The following is a 19734-nucleotide window of genomic DNA, read 5'->3' on the forward strand; positions in this document are numbered from 1 at the left end:
TATGCTCTGATGAACGGAGTCAAACATCACAACTAAAGTTGAATGAGTTGCATGAGTTAAAAAAAACAAGAGCTGAATACAAGAGCAGGATCTGATGCAACAAAGATTTATACTCCAGTTGCTGAACACACCAACCACTCTCAATACTACTACTACTACAGAAAATACAGTGAAAGTTAGTCAACATCCACTCACTATCTGACTCATTAGTGCTCTGAACCACTTAAGCCTGATTTATACTTCATTGTACAACAGGTGTCTTTTTTGGGTATTTTTATTATATTATATTTATTCTTTTTATTGTGCTCCTTTTCCTCTAAGCACCTTAACGTCCTTTGTCTATCATGCACAGTATAAGTATAACATGCACAGTATACAATACATTGCTGCTATGCTCAGGCACCTTAGTTTAGTTTTTTAGTTTTTTTATTATCTCAGGTAATTTGTAAATATGTAGATAACTTGTCTGGCCTTCTGTTGCTCTCTTGTTTTTGATCTCCTTCCCACCTGCCCCCCACCCTCTTCTTCTCCCCCCCCCCCCCCTCTTCTTTCTATGGAAACTAACGTTGCGATGGGAACGATGTACAAAAAAGAATTTCACCCACTTTTTTACCTTGTAAACCTGTGATGTGACAATAAAACTGATTCTGATTCTGATTCTGAGGTGTCTCGTGGTGAAAATAGCCAATCTACACGCTCACAACACATTGCGATGTGAGCGGTGTGAGTCTATAATGACATGCATCAAAATAGGGATAACATGCTGACCTTTGCAGTCATGCCCTCGATGTACGCTGCCACGTCGTCCATGGAGAGAGTAGGAGTGTCGCTGGGGGGCGCCATGCCAGAGAACCTCCTCAGAAGGTTGGCCAGGTCAGCAGACACTGTACTGGTCTTGTAACTGTCAAACTCAGCCAGCGTCTTTGGCTTAAAATACTGCAGCATATTGAAAGCATTGCTCCACAGGAGCTCCACCTGCAGTTCGGACATGAGAGTTAATACTAAATACCACGGGCTGTAATGTTTATATCACAATCCATTTAATCAGTGTAGAAACACTGACACAGCAAAGAATGGCAGTAATGTGCTGCCCTGGTGATTAAAGTGAGAGTGCTAATGTGCACTATGAGTGCAGTGCCACACGATCATCAAAAAGCCTAGATTGTTCAACAGTATGCAACTGAAAGAATGATTTAAAAAAAAGTGCTGTTATTGATATTCTTTGGTTTAACAAAAAGTTGTTATAAAGTTAAAGCTCTATTTCTGATAGTAATCATTGCTATAGAGTGTTTATTCAGTAACAGGTGTCTCCCAATCGCCAGCACTTTAATAAACAAAAAATATGTTTTCAGGAGAAATAATTAATTTATTTGCTTCAGTTTTATAGCGATCTAATTCCAATTTTGTCTGCTCTTTTTTTCCTCCCTTGTTTCATCACTTCCGATTTCAATTGTTTATCCTGTATTATATCTCTCTCCTAATTAGATGAAATTGGTATACCAACCTGAAAATGATTTTGTGTTTAATGAAGAGCTTGTGAGATGGGGAGTCCCCTGTTACTGAACAAACACTCACATTATTTCTATGGGAGTATAGAGCCATTCAACACTTATTTTAACACAAAATATCACTTAGGTCCCCTTTAAGAAGCCTACCAAACAGGTTGAGTGGAAATAAAAAGGAGGCACTAGATGGCATTTGTATGCATGTTTAAATACTGCGTACATTTCTTGCCAACAAAAACATGGCCTTGGTACTCTGCTACAGCATGCACAGAACAATCCTCAGCGTCCAATTAACGTTTAAAATAATTGACCCTTAAAAATGTACCATCAGTATGCACAGCAAAGATTTTACCCTTGCGGGTTAAATTTACACGCGGAATGCAGCAGTGTGCAAACCCAGTGTTAATTTCTGTCTGATTTATTATTTATTTAGAGTAGGCAATTATTTTTTACCCCTTTTTCTCCCCAATTTAGTCATTATGTCAATTAATTTCTCCCCACACACATTTCTGTGTTGTCACTGCACAACACTCCCTGCTGACATGTGCCGCCCCAGCCCGTGCGTGCGTGTGTGTGCGTGTGTGCATATATATATATATATCTATCTCACCCTCCCGCCCGGCTTCCCTCCCCCGAACACGGGCCAATTGTGTTTGCAAAGACGCCCGACAAAGCCGTATGCACTACGGTGGATTCCAATCTACAACCTCCCTGGTGGTGGGCAGGGCCTATACCACTGTGCCACCCGAGCGCCTTTGTCTGATGCATTTTAAAGTAGATAATTAATCAAATTCAAGCGCCCTGGAAGCAAAGCAATTTGCTTATCCGTGTATTGACTTGTTGTGAGACATTCTCAAACTCTATGACGCAGATGACCAACCAGTTAATTCAATTTGGCTAATTAAGTCAGCAAACCATGTGCCAATCTGTTCATCATGCAATTACTGTGTTACACGACTTATACCTTGATGACTGGCGTTGTATCAACGCCAGTCATCAAGGTATATCAACATTCAAATGTGGTGTTGATACCCACCTAGTGTCCAGATACGTGCACTACAGATGTGCACTATGTACACTAACGCACGTGACGTGACACAACCACCAAGGCATGAATAGGATGACATTTCTGTGTGTGTGTGTGTGTGTGTGTGTGTGTGTGTGTGTGTGTGTGTGTGTGTGTGTGTGTGTGTGTGTGTGTGTGTGTGTGTGTGTGTGTGTGTGTGTGTGTGTGTGTGTGTGTGTGTGTGTGTGTGTGTATGACCTGTGGAGCAGAATGGTCCTCGAGGTAACGGGGCTTGCTCTTCTTACTGGGGTAGGCATACAGGCAGAAGAAGCATTGCTCCAAGGCCATCTCTAGCTCCTCTTTATACGGATGGGAGTCACTGTTACTAGCGACTGCGGCTGCAAGCTCTTTTTCCAGAACACAGATCTGCATCAAACATATTTCATGTAGTCGTGAGAAACTAGTTCCGATGCTGAGCCCAAAGGATTTAAAGGCATATGGTTGAAGGATTTTCAAATACTGTAGTGTGTCATAATTAACAACTATTTTCATGTATATATATACACCTTTGTGACCAACTTTCTATTAGGATAACTGTCTCCTCTACTGGCTTAGTAATATTATTTGCTTTTGCTATTATTTTATAGAAAATAAGAGAGTCAATCAGTTTGAAGTCATAGCATAATGTTGAGGAGTTAGCATAATGTTTGACCTGAAACGTCATATTCCAGGATCACTTTAAATACTTGCACAAGGTTTGGTACTTTCAAATTACAATATTCTCAAAACAACATTATTGTTCAAATTCATTTTATTGTTTAAAGTATATTTTACTTGTAGTACTTTCACAAATGCAAATACAAACTGCTCCGGGCCGTTTGATGTGGAACCTACGGTACCAATCAGTTTTTTGTGTATATCGTAACAATGGCTAAGATAAAAATGACTGTCCTATAACATATTATTCATAGGTAGGTACAGTACATGGTAGAAGATGACATGTTATGATAACACTCACATAGAACTTGAGGAGTGTGCCATCCGAGTTGCAGCACCAGGAGCGCCGGCCCAGGTACTCATGAGCTGTATTCAGCAACATCAGAGAGGAAGGCAGCATGGGCGTGTCAGACTCATCTGAGGAGAAAAGGTCATAACAATGCTCAGTTCAGCAATGACAAGGTAAGATGTGTCATCCCAAAGAGGGGACTTATTTGGTCAAGTGCATTAAAATAGATTAAAATGACCGTAGATCAGATAATATAAAATGTAAAAGATGCAGGTAAACAGACAAATGACATAACAATAGGCAAGGCACACAGAGGAGAAGATAAGTCTCCTAACTAGAGGGCGGTGGCCATTTGTATATTTATGAATCAGTCAATGATAAGTCAGTCAAATGCAGGCTTTGCAACACCAATATTTCAAGAATTGCTATTAGCTATTGCTATTAAATAATGACATTAACTTATGTTACCACTAGATGGTAGTCTCTAGCAATAAACAAACAGTGGGACATTCGTTCTATCCAATTCTAGTTTGTGTGACCAACCACCATACCTTCTTCATCCCCTACGGATATGTGCTGTCGAAGCATACAGTCAAAAGCAGCCTCCTCGTGTTTGATGACACGATGCAGGATGATCCATGGCAGAACAGAGGAGAAACAAGGCTCCTTAGGATCATCAGGCATCACCATGCTGAGGTCAATCAGCTGGAGACAACACAACAGCACATTTAGAGAACCCGAGTAGCAATCACAGAATGCTCCAGTCACTCCTTGAGCCGCTTCCTTCATTTCACAGTTTTATGTAAGCACAGGCTAAATCAAACAGTCTTAAAATAACATTGATCACACATAACTTAAAACTCACCGACCCCGCACTTAGGTCATTTTCTATACTTTTCCATCGTTCATCTATGCATGTTATTGTATATAGTTTTTTTTGTATCTTGTGAGGATATTTGAGTCCTGGCTGTAATTTGGGATAGTCATGTATTCTACATGAACATATAACAGTTTTAAAAGTGTATTTTTTGGGGGCTTTTTATGCCTTTGTTATGGATAGGACAGTAGGCTGCCAGGAAATGGGGAGAGAGTGACACGCAGCAAAGGCTCACCTGGATGAGGTTGTTGGCCAGACGGGCCAAGCTGGAGAAGCGAGGGACATTGCTGAGTAGCTGCGGGTCCTCGGCGAAGCAGACCTCAATGCCAGTCAGTAGCTGTGTGACGGTGTTGACCCACTCCTCTTTGGCACATGGGGAGCTGGTCGGAGCAGAGTTGAGCTGCTGCAGGGTTTCGTTCAGGGCCACCTCGGTGCACTCCATACACTGCTGATAATCCTTCTGCTTCAACAGGGAGGTCTAAGGCCACACAGATGTGGACGGAGAACAACCAACTGTGTCAACTGACCGGGCAGTTTAATTTCAAAGTTATGGGCAACTGAACGATCCTGGTTACAACTATCCATATTCTGATCATGAGAATTAACCCTGATTAGTAGCTTATATCTCAATAGCTTATATCAACAGATGGACAATTTTCAACTACAGCAGCAGACGCACAGAGTTGCTTGTGCGCTCCGCTGCAAGGTATTAACGCACTATAAGCTTAAGTGTGACGGTGTACAATGGTTTGTTAGCAAGACATTACAGAGCATTCATTGAATGCAAGCTGCGCTTTCAAACGTCCGTTGAAAGAGGGCTAAATGGTGACATTATATGGCCATGTTCCAGTTGCCATTTCTGTTCACTGCTCAAAATGGACAGTGGGAACAGATGCATGCATTCATTTGGAGAGATTCCATAACAGCAGCACTGATCAATTAAGAGCAAAAATAAATACATACCAGTATATGTATGTCAACATGCCAATATCTTATGCTTATTAATGGTGGTATGGTGCGATTTTAAATCAGGTATTCAGTGCATGATTCATTATGCAGACCAATTATAATGTGTTGCCAAAGCTACATGCTGATGCAATCTCATTGTCACTGTCAAGCTTGCAGAATATCTTACCTGCAACAGCATTAACTGAGCAGGCCTTTCAGGTGCTGCGGTGACAAATTCAAGAGGTTTGCTTCTGCCACCATAATTGAGGGTGGGCTGCAGCAGACGCACAACAGATTCAAAATCCCCAGACTCAAAGAGGCGCTGTATTTCCTCCAGAGACTGACAACGCTCGAGGGACTTCAGTCTCTTGTCAATCTGTCAATGGGAGAGAATAGATTTTCATGGAACCACCAACAAAACAGAAAAGTTGCCGTGGCTTCACTTGTGTTCTGCATTTGGTTTGCCGCAAGTACACTTGACAATATCTCAAAGTCACATTGAGACTGCTCAGTACACATCAATCGATTCTTAAAAAATATATATATAGTGTGTGAAATGCCAAAGCATAAAATCAGTAATGCTTAAAGTCTAGGAACTGTAAATATCTACACCAAATTATTTTCCGGTAAGAAGACCAACCTCCTCCACTGAGATTGCTGCTTCTACTCGTAGATTGGGCAGATTGATGGTGTAATATTTCCCATCAGAGGTCTTTGGTTTGCTCTGCAGTAGACCTGTGCACACGTCATAGCTCTCCAGGGCCAGCTCCATATCCCCCTGAGAAAGATAGGGAAAGTATTGAATTAATGGTTTATGTCAAGCACAGAGAATCCCACATGACCACAATTGAGGCAAAGGCAGCATAGCGGTCTCACCTGAAGAGCCAAGAACCTTGCCTTGAGCCAGTAGACACGCACCATAACGTCTAGCCAGCTATCCTCAAAAATGTCCCTCTGGGTAGAACCTAAGGCCAGCAGCAGTAGATCTCCCTCAAAGTGCTGTCCAGGGAACTCTGTGTCAGCTGCATCGCTGACCTGACCGGTGCCGTTCCTTCTCGGAGACACTAGAAAAGTAGATTAAAAAAGAAAATAACGTTTCAGACCATTATTCAGGATAGACGATGACAATTATCAAAGTTAGTCATACCCGTTAGTTAGTACATACCCGTCTTCCCTTTGCTGTGCGACCATTGCTCCAATTGTAGCTCCATGCATGCTAAGCTCATCTCCAACATTTCCTGCACAAGAAATATTATTAATTGTGCAAGTACAACGGTTTGTGTGACAAATATAACTTTGAACTTTAACATTGACGGATGCCTGTAATTTCATTTACCCCTATGTGTTGGTTGCTGCAGTCTCTGAGCAGAGGATTGGGAAGTCCACTACTATGCTTCCTCCATGTCTGATAGACCTCCAGTACCACAGCGGTCAGCCCCCGGGACCACTCCTCCATAAACTTCTGACCGACTGCCTTCAGGTAGCGCATCATGAGGTCCAGGATGCCACCATTAGTCATATTATTCAGCAGGAAGTTGTGGACATCCTGTTTTTCTACAGACAGGTGGATTGCATAGTTTGTTAACCTGATAAAAAGGCGTCATGTGAGAAGAATGTCGTCGCTGTCAGGCAAAAACCATGCATCTCTATACTTCAACTTTTTCTTTGCCTTACTTCGTCATATGAGTGTCATGCAAAAGTAGCTAAAATTGACAATCTAAAAGCTCACAACACACAAGTTTGCAAATCTGCTATTTTATCTATTTTTTTTCTGACAATGTTTGCCTATAATGACGTGCCCAAAACAGGGACACCAGGTTGGAAGCGGTTAAGTCTGTCATGTGTGTTTTATAAATATTTAAACATTTAAAAGTATTAACAAGAGCTTCTGAATAAAAAATAACTACATTAGATTCACTGGAACACAGGTTCTTTATTCCATTTCATGAAGAGTAATGGTTTGGGTTATGGGTCAGGCTGGGCTCATTATCATACGTTATTATTGAACTCAGGGAGGGCTCGGCCTTCAACTCACTACGGACTGTTCAGGTTTTAATTTCAGGCGCATTGAGCAATCTATACTACATACCAGTTTCCATGTATTGAACCACGGGCGAACAACTTCTATGCTGTGCGTCATCCTTGACATCACACTGGGCCTCCAGATTACTGAGGCTCTCGTCATCGTCTTCAGGATCAAACTTCCTTAGCCTAAAAAGAAAGAAAAGAAAGGGAAAAAAACACATTACAGTGATTGTTAGAATTACATCTATGTCTGCATGCTAGGCGCGTTTCCGTTAGGTTGCCGACATTTACCTGGAAGGAAGATATTTAAAAAGCAGCTCTTGAAAATCAATCTTCTCTTCCTTCTTGCACTTTGTATTTCGGACACGGGCCGACCTCCGCTTGGCCGTCTCCCCGCTGTCTTCCACCACACGTTTCCTCTTGGGGGCTTTCTTTCCCTTATCAGTCAGGGAGGTATCCATAGCTGCAAAAGTGCAGTATGAATAATCAATACCTCATACTGCATAATAACTATATTACACAATTCAAAGCAATAGCATTTCAACCATGTATTTGCACTGACCAACAGGAGGTGGTTCTGTGGTGACCTCCACAGTGGTCTGACTGGGGATGGCCTGAGCCGGCGTGGTGGGTTGTGGCAGAGCCGGGGCTTCGGGAATGGCTATTGGGGGCAGGGATGAGCTGGGGCTGCTGCTAGGCACGGTGGTCTGGACTGTGCTGGCCGGGCTACTGGGCTGGGGCAGGTTCTCGAGGCAGTTTGACTCACGGTATTCTGACAGGTCAATCCTGCGCCCCAGACTTGGTTGTGGGGGCTCACATGTAGTCTGATGTCTGTACATTGCAAGAAAGCTCTCTCCCACATGCTTCCACCTGGAGATCGAGCCAACAAATTCAAACAAAGAACTCAAAAGGATTGTTATTAAACGGCAACTTCAAAATCTGATATAACACTTCCGAAAGCATTCTGTGTGTCGAGGGCTCTCTCTCTGTGCTGGAAAATCTCTGCTAGCCAACGTAAAACATGCTGTGGCGGGGATTTTCCAGCAAAGAGAGAACACACAAGGAAGTGTTATATCAGATTTCCACAGCCTCCTCAAAATAGAATGATACGATTCATTCATTCAGATTTTTGTGAAGTTGCTCTTTAATGGGAAATACAATCGAATTTTAACATTGACCTATATTATGCATATTCTGTTTATAACCATTCTGCAAGCCTACATAGTCAATCCCTTGTCAGTTGAAGTGTAAACTGTAATAACAAATGCTTAAGTAAAAAGAGAAACAGCAGGCTATCACTCACGAGAAACAGCGTATGGGCTGAACAAGGATCAGGTCAGGTTTAGGCTCACGGAAAGACAGAGCCTGTCTGCGCTTCCTTAAGTCCGATGCTTCCTGTACAATGGATTTGCTCACCTCTTCGTCCGCATCCACATAGTGAATAGACATGTCACTGCAAACAAAACCACAGAGGCTCAAGACTAAAGCAGCATAGAGATTCAGTTATGTTAATATACACCACTAGAGCCACGATGCAATGCTAAAAGATGTAACTCCATACTACAATCTATTAGCTTTAACTTCAAGTGAGCAGATTGGGTTCAGCTTCCTCATCACATACACATTAACCAGAGTACATGGCAGCTGCAGATAATGCCATTTTAAGGGAAATTGAACCTGTAACATACAGTATACAGTATGTCTATTAAACGCTATGCTATCCTGCCGCTAGTTTAGGAACATGTGGGCCTCACCACTTCATGAACATGTACATGGTGTCTCTCTTCAGACAGGGCTGCTCCTCAAATATTTTCTCCTTCAACACCAGGCCTTTAGTGTAACAGTGGTCTTTCTCCAAGGCTTTGGCGATGAAATACAAACAGCCTAGAAACAGAATACATAAATGATAGCATTCTCCTCCCCATGGCTGAACCAGTCTGAACTTTAAACAATATATAACTGTGAGGAGGATACGGTCATGCCTCAGTCACTTATAATACACACACGAAATCAAGTCTGTATGGAGAATTATTAATAACCTGCTAATAATAAATGTAATAAATTATGATTGGGCAATAAGATAACAATGCCAATATGCAAAGGGTTATCAACACAATGAGGGAGGTAATATAAACTTGTATGACTTACAGGTGTAGTCGCTAAGCGTGTACAGAATAGTGATGAGGTTGTCCAGGCAGGGCCAGTGGTCTGGGTTACAATGCAGACCCTCCTCGAAAGCATGCCGGGCCAGAGGGATACGCACCAATTTCACTGCCACCTGACCAATCTTATACCACATGTTTACATCAGTGGAATCTAACATGACAGCCTGAAGGGGAAAAAACAAACATATATAAACATCACATCACATCACACAAACTAATATGATACAGAGCTGTATCATATTCTGTATTTTTATTTATTTTTTGAAAAATATCCACCCATAATGACGTTTCCAAAATAGGGACACCAAGGTTAATGTGGTTAACCCAGGCAATGTTAACACCACATTCCACCTCTTCAGCATCACCATGACCATTTTGTCGTCACTCTCTTGGTCAATTTTGTCATATTTTTTTCAAAGTGAAATAAAGATATTTAGTTTATGATTTATGCATTTCCAACTTACATCGTTCCCAACTTTAGTTTTGATTAATTTACCTCCAAGTAAAACTCCATAGCCGTTTCCAGGTCATCTCGCAATGCAGCCAAGCTGGCTAAGTTCTTGAAAGTAGAGTATTTCAACATCAGCCCGGGATGCTTGAGACCCACTCTCTGATCATCTGAGAGCTTCGCCTAAACATCAGGATAAGGATTTATCAAATGTGGCACCAGAACAAAGAAAATGCATTGTCATCTGCATGGTTTACAGCAGTCTAACTTGTTGTACATCAATTTTTGTTTATTAAAATGAACTTTGGTTTTTGATGCATTATTTTGGAAGTGTTTAATTGTTTGTAATTTGTGTGTTCGAACAAGTATGGTTTATGTGGCAATCACCACGCCACGTTACTAAAAGGTAAATAAATGGTGAATATCAAACTCAATCCTGATCCTTGTGTAACCAATAAAGATGAATGGTAGAGGGATTTAAGTTATACTGTACTGTGTATGTTGTGACATAATACCTCTTTGAGCAGTGGGGTATGGAGAAGTTCATGATAGGCCTTGGCAGACTCCTCAAACTTGTCATGTTTTTGAAGATCTAAAGCTTTGTGATACAGAGCAAAAGCCCCAGCTTCCTGTAGAAAACAAATGCGACAACATATGAAAAACAATCTACTGAATCTAGCGAACAAAATGTCTGCATAAAGAGGAAAGACAATTATAACTCGATTCAACTGTATGGTTTATAATTAATAATGGACCTGAGCTTCCTTCGTTTGACCCTTGCTACTTCTCAAGGGGTCTTGAGACTCATCAGCGGCTGCTGAAGCAGCATTCAATGCTGCTATCCGGATCTGGATGGAAATGATGATGGGAGATAAAAGGGCAAAAAAAAACATTGGACAAGCAAAATATGTAGCCCTGGGATTGTAGAGTGCTTGAGTAATCATTATTAACAGAAACTAATTTAGTTCACACTGATGCAAAGCACAACAGTTAACCACTTAAACCCCAGAATCCGTATTGTGGGGAAAGCTTTCGCAGTAAATGGCAGATCGACAAGCGCGTTGTGAGCTTGTCGATAGGCTATTTTCAGCAAAGTGGTTACAATGCAGAATTTCTGATGTTGCCCTTACCATTTTAGAACAGACACAGTAGATCTCACTGCAGACTTAATTGCTTTTTACAGGACCTGCAAATGTATCAAAATTAGTAAACGTCACACAGGGTAGTGTCAGAGCAGTCAGAAACAAGATACAAATTCAGAATTTGTTTGATAAAATGTAGAGAATGAATACAGTCTGAATATGCATGCATATACACAGTAAAATCCTCTGCTATTTATTTGCAACTCTGAGTGTAGGCTACAACTCACCATTCATTGTGCATTGTCAGAGTTATATTATGATGTTACTGTGTATCAGTGGTGTAAAGTAACTAAGTACATTTACTCAAGTACTGTACTTAAGTACAATTTTGAGGTATATGGAGAATTTACCATTTTCAGTATTGTTACTTCTACTCTACACTACTCCACTACATCTCAGAGGCAAATATTACACTTTTACTCCACTACAATTATTTGAAATTTGTAGTTACTAGTTACTCCCATATACATATACATTTCGGCCATTTGAAAATAGCCAGAGTGAGCTTGAAGAGCTTGTAGATCTTTTCAAAATATTTTTTTATACATTTGAAAACTTGTGAAATGGGAGATTCTGCATAATGAGTACTTTCTACTTTTGGTACTTTAAGTACATTTTATACTTTTGTACAGTCTTTTTGTCAAGTCAATTTTGAATTCCTGACTTTTCCTTGTAACAGAACAGAGTATTTCTGCATTGCAGTATTGATACTTTTACTTAAGTAAAACATTTGAGTACTTTTTCCACCACTGCTGTGTATAATCCATGATGACATAGTCACTGGTCAGTTGCTTAAAATAAATACATACTACCACAACAAAATGGGCATTTCTTCATGCCCACTTGGCACTTATCCTCCTGAATAATAATTCATTTTGTATTTGAGTTTATTGATTGAGTCCATTACATCTTGATGGGGCGGCATCCAAGTCGTAGTGGGTACAAAATATCACTTCCAAAACAACTACACAAAACTCTACCTTTTCTTTTCACATTTGAGCTAATGGAAGAGATACGCAACAAATGGACAAAACTAAAATGTCTGAATTTGCATTAAAAAAGATCTCTGTCTTTGCTCGAGTGGCTAGCAAGTTGAAGGCTAGCGCTAGCATGTTGCTAACATACCCTGCAAAATGTGAAATGAGTTTGACTCACCATTTGTTCCCCTTTTCAATGGCATGGTGACATTGTTAGGATGATAAACATGTGAGACGCTGGTTATAGATAGGATACGGGGCTACAAAGTCCATGCATAACTTTATAATAATGCCATCCTTTGTTGTTTTTAGTGTGTGAATATCATCGGTAACTTTGACGTCACAGCAGCAGCGTCAAGCTACCCGCTTACAGTAACGTCGTGGCTCATTGGTCAATAGCGACGACGTGAGCTGGGGGCCGTATTCATTTGGCCAATCATAAACATTGATGTTCGGGTGAACTGCTTTAACTGCATGTGCAGACCAGTGTGTACATGACCAGAGCATTGTTGGCTGGACCAGTAGGACCAGTAGGACCAGCAGCCCTACACCCCCAGTTTGATATGCCTTAGGCCGCGGACCCCCATTTGAAACCATTCTCCTTAAATCCCTGGGACCCCAGTCTACACTGTAAAATCCTCAGTGTTCATTTTAGTTACAGAATATACAAACCCGTACGCATCCTTTTGGTCTCTTGGTGGTCCCCCCAACTGGGTCCCCCCCTGACCCGATATTGAGAACCAGTGAGTGACCCACATGGTTGGTTGCCCCCCCCCCCGCCCGAATGGTTCAGCACCACTGCTGATGGACAGCGACATGATGGATGCTGTCACCTGGCACAACCAGAGAAAAACGCCCTGATTAAATGAGATAATCACAATTATTTTTGTCTTCAGAATTGTTTCCATTCATCTGTACAAGCTCATCAACTGAAAAATTGCTAAGATAGCTCATTTACAAGCTCACAACGCGTAACAATGTGTAAATCTGCTATTTTAGCTATTCCTGAAAACTTTTGAAAGTGTAAAATGTGTCAGTCATTTCTGTGTATAGCCTAATTAAGTTAGGCCATCCATCCATCCATCCATCTTCAACCACTTATCCGGAATCGGGTCTCAGGGGTAACAGCAGAGCGCTCCAGACTTCCCTTTCCAGAGCAACATTAGCAACTTCCTCCTTGGGGATCCTGAGGCGTTCCAAGGTCAGTGTGAAGATATAATCTCCCCATTTGGTCCTTGGTCTGCCAGGGGGTCTCCTCCCAGTGGGACGTACAGTGAGGACCGCCCTATAGGGAGACACTCGGGAGGCATCTGTACTAGATGCCCGAACCACCTAAGCTGTCTCCTTTCCAAGTAAAGGAGCAGCGGTACTACTCCAAGTTTCTCGCGGATGACTGAACTTTTCACCCTCTAAGGGAGAGGCCAGCCACCCGTTTGAGAAAACGAAAGTCTCGTTCCCTATACCAGAGTGCACAATCCTTTGGTTTCCTGCTGAGAACCATGGCCTCAGATTTGGAGATACTGATCCTCATTTTAGCCGCCACACACTCGACTGCGAACCGATCCAGTGAGTCATATCTGCCCTATGCAATTTTTGATTAAAAAGCCCAAAAGGCAAACAGAAATGTAATTTTGATTTATATGTTCCAATGTTCCATTCCAAAAACACAATTAAACCGTTAATCACAATTATTTGATTATTTTTAAAATGTCATGATCATGAACCCTAATCATGGATTACAGCCATCAGGGCCAGAGCAGAGGAAGCTTCGGGAGCTAGATTTATATGATATATGATTCAACTTTTCGCATTTGTGACAACCCCATGGGCAGAATTAAGTGAAAACGCTTTTGGCAGTGTGCTCATAGAGGCCACTCATCATGTGATTCCAAGTTGGGTTGTGATTAAATGTATGTAAGAAATAGACCCCTCCCACTAATTATGGAAGCCAGTATAGGTAAAGATATATAAATAGTATGGAATATAGGCACATGCGCACCCACACACGCGCGCGCACACACACACGCACGCGCACACGCACGCGCACGCGCACGCGCACACACACACACACACACACACACACACACACACACACACACACACACACACATACACATACACATATACAAACGTGTGAAAAGATAATCTCTGCCTCCCAGCCTTTTGGCCTGGCGGAGATCAAAATAAAATGAGGGTTCGTTTTGATTTGATTCACACAAAACATGCAATACAGTAAAATCTTTTTTTTATTTTTTTTAAGTGGATGTGCAGGTCAGGTAAAAAAAGAAAGAAAAAAAAGAAACATCTAGGGCATATGTTAATTCCACACCATAAGTCATAAACTTAAAACATAGAGAAAAAAAATAAAACAAATAAACAAAATCACAAATAGCTATCCTCACGTTTCTACTTTTTAATCAAATGTAGTTTAACCATGTCATATGATATTCTTCTTCAGCAAATATTACTAGGACCACTAGACTACTGATAACAATTTCATATTCACATTATAGGCTAGACAATACCACTGGCTAAAGTTGCCCACAATTTAACACTTTGCATACATGGTCCTGCCATATGCTATAGGCTTCACCACACCAGTACCTCTTCATACATGCCAACAAGAAATAATTTCTATGGTTCATCCTGAAGAATGGCCTGTTATTATCAGTGTTGATTAAATCATCTTATCAACCAAAACTCAAATGAATTAGGCCACAGAACCCCAAAATAATTGCAATGAGGATTGTATTTGAATTTGTATTTCAGAATCTGTGTATAATTGTATACAAATATGATGTAATCATAAACGCTGTCACCATAAGCATCACACTTTAAGTCATGTAAGGCAATAAATGACAGTAATGAAAGAAATAATTACTGAATTATTGTGGTTATTAGATATGGCACACACAAGAAAATATAGTTTCATTTGTAAAAAAAAGTATAAAAATACTTTACCTTGTAGTAGTAGCCTACTATATATCTGTAATGTGTATCAAGGTAGTGAAGGTACACATTACAAAATCTGATGATTGTTGCCAGTTTGTTGTGCACTGCGGAAGATTTTCTCCTGCAGGACTTGCACAATACACAGACCGCCACTAGGGGGCAAAGTGTCCCTGATAATGAGTATTTGTCCAGGTCACTGCAAACTATTTTACTGATCTCAGTACAGTTGTTTTGAATACAGAATCTGCATTGTGGGTTCATTTGGGTGTGTTCCAACGGCACAAAAAGTAATACAGATTGATGATGATGATATGTTTATTAGTAGAGATTGATTGGGAACTATGGAATTACTTATTCTGCATACATAAAATGGTGCAGGGCTGTGTCTTTTTTTGCCAGAAACGTCATGGTCGTTGCTTAGATCAATTCAAAATGTTTTGCACAGGCACAAGGTAGAGACATGCCAAGTTTAAGCTCACCACTTTCAAAATGTATGCTGATTTATGGAAAAGAATATGTATCAGAAATGGTTTTGTCCTCACTGACCCTGCTTTTTGCAGTCCCTTGTTGCTACACCGCTTATCCCGCCTCTTTCACCCATCCTCCCCTGCCCCACCCATCCCCATCTTCCCATTCTCTCTCTCTCAGACTGGCTGGCTGGCACCATTATTGATTCTTTCAGTCAGCATGCCTCCAAAAAATAGCTTACGTCACAGTCATTATGGGCACTATAAAAGCCAGTGTAATGCAGATTCCAGTGTGCAGTCTACCCAGCCGCATTCTTAGACACAGAGCTGTCTTATCTGAAGAGTCATGACTTCCATTGGCTTCGAACATTACTTCCCTTCCTCTTACAAGAGGAAAGTGGTGGTGCGCAGCGGAGGACATGGAGGCAGTGGAGGAATAGGATCCAGGTCCATATATTCCAGCCATTCTGCCCCGCATACATCCTATGGATCATCACGCAGAAGTTATCCAACCTATAGCCGAGCCATCTCAGCTGCTCCGTTGTCCTCCTCTGCTGCTGAGTTCGACCTCAGCCAGGCAACGCACGTCAGTTCTGAGTTCAAAACTGTAAGGACCCAAGAGAAAGCCCAGCTGCAGGACCTGAATGATCGTTTTGCCAGCTTCATCGAGAGGGTCCATGAACTGGAGCAGCAGAATAAGTTGCTGGAGACTGAACTCCTGGTCCTCAGGCAGAGGCATGTAGAGCCGTCCAACCTCCGGGGCCTGTATGAGCAAGAGATCCGCCAACTCCGTGCTGCTGTGGAGGAGGCCCGTCATGAGAAGCAGGCTGCCCAGAACCACAGGGACCAGATGGACGACGTGCTGCAGAACCTGCAGGGGCGTTACGAGGAGGAAGTGCTTGCCAGGGAGGAGTCGGAAGGCAGGCTCATGGATGTCAGGAAGGAGGCGGACGAGGCTGCCCTCGGCCAGGTTGAGCTTGAGAAAAGGGTGGAAAGGCTACTGGATGAGCTGGCCTTCCTGAAGCGGCTCTACGAGAGTGAGATCGCAGAGCTGCAGGCCCAGATACAGTACAGCACCCAGGTGTCAGTGGAGATGGAGGTGGCTAAACCTGACCTGTCCGCTGCTCTCCGTGATATCCGAGGCCAGTATGAGAAGCTGGCGCAACGCAACCTCCATGCAGCTGAAGAATGGTTCTGCACCAAGATGAATGTTATGACAGTAGACACTGCCCGTAATACAGACAAAGTGCGTAACGCCAAAGATGAGGCTGGTGAGTATCGCCGGCTGCTCAAAGAGAAGACCCTGGAGATTGAGGCCTGTCGTGGGATGAATCAGGCCCTGGAGAACCAGCTGCAGGATGTAGAGGAGAAGCAGAGTGATGAGATCTCAGGACTACAGGTAAGAATCTAAACAGAATGAAATAAATCCCATGGTTTTATTTACCTAGTTACCTATGTGACATTTTTGTCAAATTCCTCAGTTCTTAATCATTAAGTGTAAGAGTGTATCCATAGGTTCGATTCCTAAATCAAATACTGATAATGTATTCCACATTTAGCATCATGGTTTCCACTAATGTGCCAGTTTATTCCTTCTTTACAGGATAATATCAGTGAATTGGAAGATGAGTTGAGGACTCATAAGAATGATATGGCCCGCTACTTGAGGGAATATCAGGACCTTTTGAATGTGAAGATGGCTTTGGAAATTGAGATTGCAGCTTACAGGTCAGAGGCTTCTACAAATATTAATAATAATAATGAAAACAACAATTGGATGTTATGTTTCTAGTTAGTAAATCTTTAGTATACATTAGTAAAAACACCAAGTAGCCATCTCATTAATTATAACCTTTGTCTTTATCAATATTAGGAAGCTGCTTGAAGGGGAGGAAAACCGTTTCAACGTGGGAGGACCCGGATCTGTTTCTTATTACTCCCAGAGCATGTACCCATCTTACACACGACCATTCTCTATGCAGTCCCAGCTGAGCTCTGCGGCACCCTTTCTGATTAGCTCCCGTTTGCCCGTCTCAGCATACTGCGTAGAGGAGACGATATCTGCCAGCCAAGCAGAACAGGCCGAGGCCAGTCCGCCTCAAGAAGAGGAGGAAGAGGAGGTGGAAGAGGGAGAGAAGGATGAGGCAGAAGAAGTCGAGGAGGGAGAGGGAGAAGGAGAGGGGGAGGAAGAGGGCGATGAAGAGGGAGAGGGTGATGGGGGTGAAGATGGAGAAGTTGAGGGAGAAGGTGAGGGAGAAGCAGAAGAAGAAAAAGTTGAAGCGGAGGGAGAGGCTGAAGGTTAATGCTTTAGAGTTTTAATAGAGCTCACATTCTTGTGTCTTGTTGGTATTTCTTGTAGGTGGGTTTTGTACAACATTGATTAATACTGACTTACTGCCTTTTTTGTCCAGATGCTGACTCAAAAGAAGAGGGGGATGCGGAGGGAGGGGATGCAAAAGAAGATGGCGAGGAAGGAGGAGATGAGGCTCAACCTGCAGAGGAGGAGGCCGATGATCAAAAGGAGGAAGGTGGTGATGCAGAAGATGGAGAGGAGAAAGGAGAAAGTAAAGATGATACTGCAGATGAAGCTGACAAGAAAGATGAGCAAACAAAGGTTTAAATTTACATGCTGAATAGGGATGTTTCCCTTGGTGCTATAGCCTATACACTGAGATCATCCAGTACAATCATAATGCAAAGCCTCTATGAATCAGGAACCAGTATGCTGGTGAAAACCTGTATGATCAAGCTGTCAGTGAGCCAGAGCATGTACGCATGTACTGTATGCGCCGTACCAGCAAATAAAATAATCCATTACAACAACAACAAAAGCTAATCAATTTAACACCATGAATTGCAAATAGGGGATGTACAAATTCTTTGTGGATTTTTTTGAACATGTGCTTTACTGTCACCACAATATGTCTATAAGGTGTCAAGTTTGTTCAATGCCCAATTCCAAATGCCTTACTCAAACTCCTCAGAGGGAGATCCATGATGTGCTGCACTAAACTCCAATAAAGCCTTGAAACATATAAAAAATACTGCTGGCTTGTTTTCACTTCTTTGTATTTGATTGTGTTTTTCCCCTTTGTGAAAACTGGTTGCTGTAATGAACTTATCAGTCAAATCCATTTCTATTAGGCATACGGTAAATATGTCCATGGACAGAAAATGTGTCTTTGTGTTTAATTTTGGCCAGCACGGAAAGAGACTTTATTGACTCATTAGTCAGTTGATAATATGTTTTCTGTCTCGGTTAGAACAGAATGGACCTCTCTTAATGGATATAAATGGAGAGGCTACAGTATTTGGATAGCAGGCAAATTGCCTTAGGCTCCACCCCATTTGACAAAGCAGCCCAGAGAGTGTCCTGGAAAGAAGTGCTCCTGATTCTATCACTACTCTGCAGGAGCTATTTCTGTTCTTGTGTGAAAGATTTACAACTTTGAGAATACTATTCCTCACATTCTTCATTATTTGCCATTACCGCCTCATCTCCTTTTCCCTACACTGACCAAGTCTAAAGGACATAAACATCGAGGATAGATGGCAGCATTACTGTGATGTGCTTGTGTGTGTCTCATGCCTTATCTCATAAGTCAGTATAGGTCCTCTCTATCCAGTTATGCCCATCGTCTTTGTGTGTTCAGTGAGCTGATACCAGGGTTTTTCCTGCTGCCTCACCCTCAGCCACATCACGGGCCATAAATCAGGGCCTGCTGAAACCTTTATGACTCAGCTAGACTGCTGCACCAAAGGATCTGGCCAAGTGTCAGCTAATGGAGGACAGCCGAGAAAAGCAATTTCATTAGAGAGAGACAGCAGAAAGGAGTGAGGGAGAATGAAGGAAGGGAAGAAGGTGGAGAAACAGAGGGAGAATGAACGAAACAGAGAGAGAGAGAGAGGACAGACAGACAGGAGTTGAGTAATAGCTCACTGTACTAAACCTTGACAGAGGACGGGCAGTTTTTTAGCCATCATCATAAAGGTAAGAGACTGGTCTCTGGAGCATTCCTACCACAGTTCCCCTACACCCCACGGATCCATTTTCACACTCAGAATTAAATTAACACAAGTATTAAACTGTGCACATAAACACGACAGATAGACACACACACACACGCACGCACGCACGCGCACGCACACACACACACACACACACACACACACACACACACACACACACACACACACACACACACACACACACACA

At 42.1% G+C, this 19734-nt stretch overlaps 2 protein-coding genes across 7 annotated transcripts in view; one reads left to right on the forward strand and one right to left on the reverse strand.

The window, feature by feature from the left end:
* The window catches only part of cabin1 (calcineurin binding protein 1), a 71053-nt gene extending 58633 nt beyond the window's left edge, over positions 1-12420 (reverse strand). For all 6 annotated transcript variants that reach the window (XM_080433936.1, XM_080433935.1, XM_080433937.1 and 3 more), the window contains exons 1-21: positions 12278-12420; positions 11111-11166; positions 10736-10828; positions 10496-10609; positions 10029-10163; positions 9516-9696; positions 9122-9251; positions 8671-8820; positions 7930-8237; positions 7659-7830; positions 7432-7553; positions 6679-6896; positions 6508-6580; positions 6219-6406; positions 5983-6120; positions 5530-5718; positions 4630-4872; positions 4069-4222; positions 3530-3645; positions 2770-2937; positions 769-975 (exon numbers count right to left, since the gene is read on the reverse strand). In XM_080433936.1, coding sequence (XP_080290062.1) covers positions 769-975; positions 2770-2937; positions 3530-3645; positions 4069-4222; positions 4630-4872; positions 5530-5718; positions 5983-6120; positions 6219-6406; positions 6508-6580; positions 6679-6896; positions 7432-7553; positions 7659-7830; positions 7930-8237; positions 8671-8820; positions 9122-9251; positions 9516-9696; positions 10029-10163; positions 10496-10609; positions 10736-10828; positions 11111-11113 — 3102 coding nt within the window. In that variant the 5' untranslated portion in view covers positions 11114-11166; positions 12278-12420. The remainder of the gene's footprint in view (positions 1-768; positions 976-2769; positions 2938-3529; positions 3646-4068; positions 4223-4629; positions 4873-5529; positions 5719-5982; positions 6121-6218; positions 6407-6507; positions 6581-6678; positions 6897-7431; positions 7554-7658; positions 7831-7929; positions 8238-8670; positions 8821-9121; positions 9252-9515; positions 9697-10028; positions 10164-10495; positions 10610-10735; positions 10829-11110; positions 11167-12277) is intronic.
* Positions 12421-15864: 3444 nt separating this feature from the next.
* Positions 15865-18138, forward strand: neflb (neurofilament light chain b; the record flags this gene model as incomplete). The annotated part of the gene is made up of 4 exons (XM_080433593.1): positions 15865-16917; positions 17122-17246; positions 17392-17765; positions 17930-18138. The coding sequence occupies 4 exons, from the start codon at positions 15865-15867 to the stop codon at positions 18136-18138; spliced, it is 1761 nt and encodes a 586-aa protein (XP_080289719.1).
* Between the last annotated feature and the right edge of the window lie 1596 nt (positions 18139-19734).

The sequence above is a fragment of the Gymnoscopelus braueri genome, assembly GCF_963280865.1.
Source record: "Gymnoscopelus braueri genome assembly, chromosome: 7".
In the NCBI taxonomy this organism is placed as follows: domain Eukaryota; kingdom Metazoa; phylum Chordata; class Actinopteri; order Myctophiformes; family Myctophidae; genus Gymnoscopelus; species Gymnoscopelus braueri.